This window comes from Lactuca saligna, chromosome 5 (genome assembly GCF_052625555.1).
Source record: "Lactuca saligna cultivar CGN05327 chromosome 5, ASM5262555v1, whole genome shotgun sequence".
Classification (NCBI taxonomy): Eukaryota; Viridiplantae; Streptophyta; class Magnoliopsida; order Asterales; family Asteraceae; genus Lactuca; species Lactuca saligna.
Window position 1 is genome coordinate 185,540,889 of NC_136421.1, and position 6,868 is coordinate 185,547,756.

At 37.0% G+C, this 6,868-nt stretch overlaps 1 protein-coding gene across 1 annotated transcript; it reads left to right on the plus strand.

Annotated features, from left to right (window-relative positions):
- Positions 1-235: 235 nt before the first annotated feature.
- Positions 236-5,694, plus strand: FIP1[V] (FIP1[V]-like protein). Its single transcript, XM_078957750.1, has 8 exons — positions 236-1,374; positions 1,699-1,958; positions 2,054-2,180; positions 2,290-2,358; positions 2,460-2,591; positions 2,731-2,832; positions 2,919-4,364; positions 5,032-5,694. The coding sequence occupies exons 1-8, from the start codon at positions 490-492 to the stop codon at positions 5,536-5,538; spliced, it is 3,528 nt and encodes a 1,175-aa protein (XP_078813876.1). The 5' UTR covers positions 236-489; the 3' UTR covers positions 5,539-5,694.
- Positions 5,695-6,868: the final 1,174 nt, after the last annotated feature.

The following is a 6,868-nucleotide window of genomic DNA, read 5'->3' on the forward strand; positions in this document are numbered from 1 at the left end:
TCATTTATATTTATTTTAAAAAAATACTTCGTATTTACATCTTATGTTTAACTTTTTTTAATCAAACTTGTGTAATAAACGAGTGTGACGTCTAATTTGCAGTTAAGTAAAATAATGATCGGTTTTTATTTAAAATCGGATCCGGTATTTGATAATGAAAATATCATATGGTATTTTTAAAATAAAAAAAAAATACTACTTCTTGGATATCGGCGATAGTTTATAAATATGAAGCTAAAATCGTTAAATGATGGTTTGGAAATAACCCTAAAAATCAACCCTAATTCCACTGCGGCAAGAAGGGCATCTCTATTCCCTCCGTCTCTTCTCTCGCGCGCCTACAAAACCATCGTAACGGTGATTATTCCGGTGCCCAACTATTGATTTCGATGAATTGAATTGACATAGAATTCTGATTCTGTGAAAGAAGCCCGACGACTTGTAACGATCTTGTTGAAACCCTTGTGGTGGTAGTACTATCAGGATCTAATGGAAGACGATGACGAATTCGGGGATCTGTACACCGATGTACTCCAGCCCCTTCAGATGTCGTCTGCACCTCCTCAACAGCCGACACAATCACTATCACAGCCGCCTAGCCGTTCGATCGATCTCAACGATAGAATTCCCAGCGATGATGAGGAGATTCTCTATGGCGCTAAGAATTCTGGAAAGTTGAAATGCGATCAACCTAGTCCAAATCTGAATTTGAATAAAAGAGATGGAGCTGCTGAGAAAAATGAAAAGTATTGGGGGGAGGAGGCTGCGCCGCCGGCGGATTCAGGAGGTAGGGTTTTTGGGGGTAGTAGCGGTTTGGTGAAAGTAGAAGATAAGGGTTTTGAACAAGATCCAAATTTTTTGGATGATGTTAAAGGCGAATTTTCGCAGATTAAGGAGGAGAGGCTGGAGGAAAATTTTGGGATTGAAGATGCCGGGGAGGAGGATGAGTTTTTGATTCCGGGTTTATCATCTTCTGGAGCTAGGGTTTTGGAACGCAGCGGCACAGAAGGGGGCGGTGGCGACGACTGGGATGATAGTGACAGCGAGGATGATTTACAAATTGTGTTGAACGATAACACCGGTGGTGGGATCATGGGAATGGACGTCGGTGGTGGTCAAGATGAAGAAGATGATGAAGACGGAGACAATTTGGTGATTGTTACCGGTAATGCCGATCCAAATCATCATCATCATCCACCAATGGATGATCTCCAAGATTGGGGCGAAGATCCTAGTCAGGCCGCTGAAGGGGCGGGAGAAAGAAAAGATTTACTGGGCGGTGATGCTGGGAGACTTGAAGTAGGCGGAGCTGCTGCTGCTCAGAAGATTGGATACGGAAGTCATGGGTATCATCCGTTTCATTCTCAGTTCAAGGTCAGTGATAACTGTAATATACATAGGGTGATCCTCACATGTAACTTATTGTACCATAGATTGGTATTTAGCTAGAAAAAGATGGTAAATGTACTTCCTTTTGACACATTAGTATCAAGGATTATTAAATCAGGACTACCACTAAAAGTGGTTATATTGTTGTACTGACACTTTACATTGATCAATGAAAATACTTTCTTCCTTGATGGAAATTTCTTCATACTTTATGCATTCTAATCTTGTTTATCACTATGCAACTACAATTAACTCTAGAGGGTGTCAATATCTTGATATATTATAATCTTCTGTTCACAAAATTTGTAGTATGTGAGACCTGGTGCTGCACCAATGCCTGGAGCAGGTCCTGTAGCAAGTGGAGGAGTCCCAGGGCAAATTCGTCCACCTGCAAATATGTTACCTTTTGCTGGTCGAGGTAGGGCTGAATGGCGTCCACCTGGCATAAAAAATGCTGCCCCCATGCAGAAAAATTTCCATCCAGGTTATGGGGCCCAAGCTTGGGGAAACAATGGAGGAGCAGGGCGTGGGTTTGGCAGTGGACTCGATTTCACACTTCCTTCACATAAGTAAATGACCATATTAACCTTTTAGAACAAACATCACATATAAGTTATAAGTTTATGCTTCTATACTAAGCTCTACCTTTCTGTTATGTCTTTAGGACTATATTTGAAGTGGACATTGATGGGTTTGAGGAAAAGCCTTGGAGACTTCAAGGTATTGATGTATCAGACTTTTTCAACTTTGGCATGAATGAGGAAAGCTGGAAGGAATATTGCAAACAGCTGGTGGGTATTTATACTTTTTTTTCTGAAAGCTTTGGTTACATGAACATATATGTAGCTTAATATGCAATGTATAATTTAAACAATGGTTATATTTTTTTTTTGTTTGTAGGAACAACATAGGCTGGAGGCTACAATGCAAAGCAAAATTCGTGTCTATGAAAGTGGGAGGACTGAGCAGGTATTTGATTTTTCTGTAACATACTAACATGCAATTTATATAAGTCATGATGATAAAGATTAAAGAAACAATTTTTTAAATTTATTTTATGATGTTTTTAGGAGTATGATCCGGATCTTCCACCAGAACTAGCAGCAGCAGCAGGTCATGACATACCTGAAAACCGTAACATGGGAAAAACTGATTTGCAAAATGACTTAGCTAAGGGATCTGCACGTGGTCGAATGCAATTGGTATGGATTAATAATATATATATATATTTTTTATTTTTCATATTGAAGATCCTTAAAGGATCATACTTTAAAAAAATGTCACCTTCATTATACAAAAAGAGAAGTCTATAAACTAATTGATATTTGTTGGAAACTACAGCCAACTGGAAAAGCAATACAAGTGGAAACTGGTTTTGGAGAAAGACTTCCATCCATTGATACAAGGCCACCTCGTGTCCGTGATTCTGATGCCATCATTGAGGCAAGTGGTCAAATTTAGTCAAACCTACTTTTCAGTTTCTTAATTTCTCAACATCTGAATCTGAATCTGACTTTGTTTGTAAACAGATTGTGTTGCAGAGATCTCCAGAGCCTGAATCTGTTCCAGAACATGATGATGAGCCTGAAGAAGATGATGTCAGAGAATCCCTTGAGGTTGAAGATGACATTGTATCTGAAAATGATCATTTTGATAATAGACCACAACCACCACAACAACCACAAGCTTATAACAGTAGGAAACGAGAAGCTTCCGGAAGACCACCTTCCATGGTTGGTGCTGTAGATAAAAGGGTATCCTCACATTACTCAGAAACAGAAGCTGAAGATCATCAAGATTCAAGAGGCAAGAAGGTAAACTCTCCTCCTACAAGCTTTGACCAAACGGATGCCATGAAAGATGAGATTGCAGCCGTTGACCAAAAGTCAACGGAAAGAGAAGGAAGAGGTTTAGATACAAACATGAATGAGAACACCAAAAGCCGACGTACAATGAAAAAACAAAAACATTCTTCTGTTGAAAGAGACGATTCAAAAGCTGGAAAAAGCAGTGAAAACAGCAAAGCAAGATCAGATCAAAACATGAGAGAGAGTGTGGAGCAAGAAGTCATTCAAGGTGGAGAGGATCGAATGGTGAGAAGACAAGATAAGGAAAGACACCAAAGCGATCAGTATTCTCATAGAAAGTGGGACCCGAACACCCATCGGCCACATGTCAAATCCGAAAACTTTGATAGGAAAAAAGCAAGGGAATCTGAAGGAGGAGGGGTATGGCAAGATGAAGATCCACATATTGGAAGAATGAGAATTGAAGATGTAAGGAAACGGAATCATGATGAACACCGGAATAAAGTTCGGGAAAACGAAAGAATCGATAAAAACGAACACCGGTCAAGAAAAGCATCAGAAAACGGATTAAAAACTCGGCATGACATTTCAGACAAAAGAGAAGAAGTTTCACATGTTCATAGAGAAAGCACAACAAGTAGACGCAAAAGAGAAAGAGATGATAATTTAGATCAACATAAAAGAGATGATGAACCACAACCACAACACTCTTTTAGGTATAAAGAAGAGGGTAATGCCAATAATCGGTTGCAAAAACGGGAACGAGATGAGTGGAAAGAAAGAGATGGGCATAGAGGAGGAATCGGAATTGGGCATTCCAGAGCAAAGGAAGATTACAGAAGTTCAGAAAAAGAATATCAGTTCAAAGAACAAAGTAGTAGAAGAGATAGAGGAGTTGAAAATGAAAGTGTTTCTAGACATCGTGGGGGACGTGAAGATCCATATGCACATGGAAATAAAGTTAATAATAATAATAATAATAATAATAACGAAGAAAGAATGATATCAAGGCATGAAAGAGGGTATACTGGTAAAGACGTGCAAGATAAGAAGCAGAAGGAAAGTGTAAGGAAAGGAAAGGAAAGTGATGGCGGAATCCACAATTCCGTTTCCGTTGCTAGTTCAAGACGGAATCGAGAAGATCATAGCAGTCAGAGAAGTGAGCGGGTACGTAAATCACTGGACACCATAGTATAAATATACCTACTTTTTTTAGAAAAGAAAAATTAGAAAAAAAAAAAAAAAACATAAAAAGGACCTTATGTTTATGTTACTTAGCCTCTAATTGGTTGTCTCGGACTGTGGGAAACCAACAAATATGTGTCATATCCATATTTTCAAGTCATAACTAGTTACAAAAATGGCTCTCTTGTTTTTTTCCCCTCCATTTTCATATTTTAAAGATAATCCAGTTTCTTATAAAAATAATAAAAGTTAAAGAAATCAGAGTGTTTTACTTTTTTGAGCCATTTTGGGCATCAAATCTTACATTTCATTTCATATTTTTTTTGACATAAGCATTCAATCCTGTTTCTATTGTTTGATGTTTTATTCAAAACATTCACTTTCTCCTTTATTAACAAAATTATTGCATCCTGACCTGTTTAAATAGTTAATAGTAGTTTCAGTTGACATTATGTTTGTTTCATGCGACAAAGTAAACATTTGCTGGATGTGGCTCGTAATTGTTAGTTATTATTAAGCTTACCAAACATGTGTGTCGATGTGCTTCAAAGGAGTTGAAGAGGAGAGGGTAAAACCGTAAAAAAAAAACATACGCTATCAACTTAACTATCTTTTGCTCAAACATTATATTTCCATTTGGTTTGATTAGGCGAGGCTTGAGCAAAACCCATCATTGGTGACACGAAGATCTTCAAAAAAACACAACGCCACCAACAACGCCTCATCAGAAGACGAACAACAAGAATCAAGAAAAGGCCGCTCAAAACTCGAAAGATGGACAAGCCACAAAGATCGCGATTTCGGTGTAATAAAAGAACCCGACAACAACAACAACAACGGGGCCCACACAAAAATTCCCGAAATACCCTCCTCAAAGCCTCCTCCTCCTCCTCCTCCTCAAGAAACCACCATCGATAACTCTTCAAAACCAGAAGAAGACAAAGAAATGAGCGAGGATCCAAATAAGCATTTGGATACGGTTGAGAAATTGAAGAAACGAAGCGAGCGCTTCAAACTCCCGATGCCGAGTGAGAAAGAAGCTTTGGCCATCAAAAAGATGGAAAACGAACCGTTGCCCGGCCCGCCCGAAGCCCGACCCGACTCCGAGGCCAAACCGGAGCGGCCCGCCCGGAAACGTAGGTGGACAAGTGGCTGAAATGTGTTTATCAATGTAACGGAATGTGTAACAATGATGTAGTGGGATTTATGGTTTGTTTTTGTTTTTTTTTTTAATATTTTTGTTATAAAGGTGCGGAAATTGTAACGATATAGTTTGACACAGAACATGTTATATCAAGTGACAGTTATTATAGTTGTTGATCTTGCAACAACTTTATTCCACCAGTGCAGTGGCAGGAGATGGTGGGGATCGGTTGGATTTTGACGTATGCTTTTATAGTTTTACTGTTACACTTGTTGTATATTGAATTGAATTCTTTGATTAAGCAAAAGCCTCTAACATACGTATAGGTTTTACCTTTTTTGTTACAGGAACATGTAATTTTAATAGTTTCGATTTGAAGTTATTTGATAGAGAAGTTGAATCCATGTGATATTGTTATGGATCTGGTTGTTTTGACTTGCAACTGTTCAGAAACTGGCAGTTGAAAACCACCACTACTTATTGACTTAGATAATAGTGAGTAACGAGGCCTAACTATTAAAAAACAAACATTAACTACCTAGTTGAAAGAAAACTTTCGTCCATCGAATTTTAGACAAGGGTTTTCATTTTAAACTAACGTTTTCCAATTTTTATAGTATAAAATGTAATGAAGATGTACATGTTAGAAAGAAAATGCAAATACATTTAGATCTCTTTCGTATTTGAAACCATGTTGCTTTGCTTTAAGAGAATCTGAAATGTTATTCCTGGATATAATCTTTTAGTAGGAAAACTTAATATTGGATCTTGGATCTGAAACAACCTGTTAAGGTAAGGAATGGACGGTCATTTTCGTGAAGTGCAAAATGTCAGAGTGATTTTGTGAAATCAATTTAAGAGTTGGTCATATTTGTGAATATCTTGAAAAAATAATAACAAAATTTGTATTTTAGTTTTATATTATAGAAATTTTAAAATTTTATGCTGATATATACAACTAACTAGTTTACTGTTACAAAATAATTAATTTTATTTATAGTAAAAGCTCTTAATTATGAATCAATTATTTTCAATAAACTATTAATTAAACATGATTATAGGATTTTCAATATAGAAATAAAATTAATTATCGGCAATCATAACCGGAATTTATTTAAGATGAATTTAAAATTCTTCTAAAAATTACAGATCAAATAAACAATTGTCTAAATTATCATCGATATCAATACTTTATAAAAAATAAAAAGTGATGAGAAAAAGACAAGTATCATTTTTATAGGACAAAATTGCAAAAATGGTCCCTATGGTTTGCAAAATTTTGGGGTTTTAGTCCAAACCCCAAGTTTTTTGGATTCATGATCCTTTTGGAGTGGTTTGTATG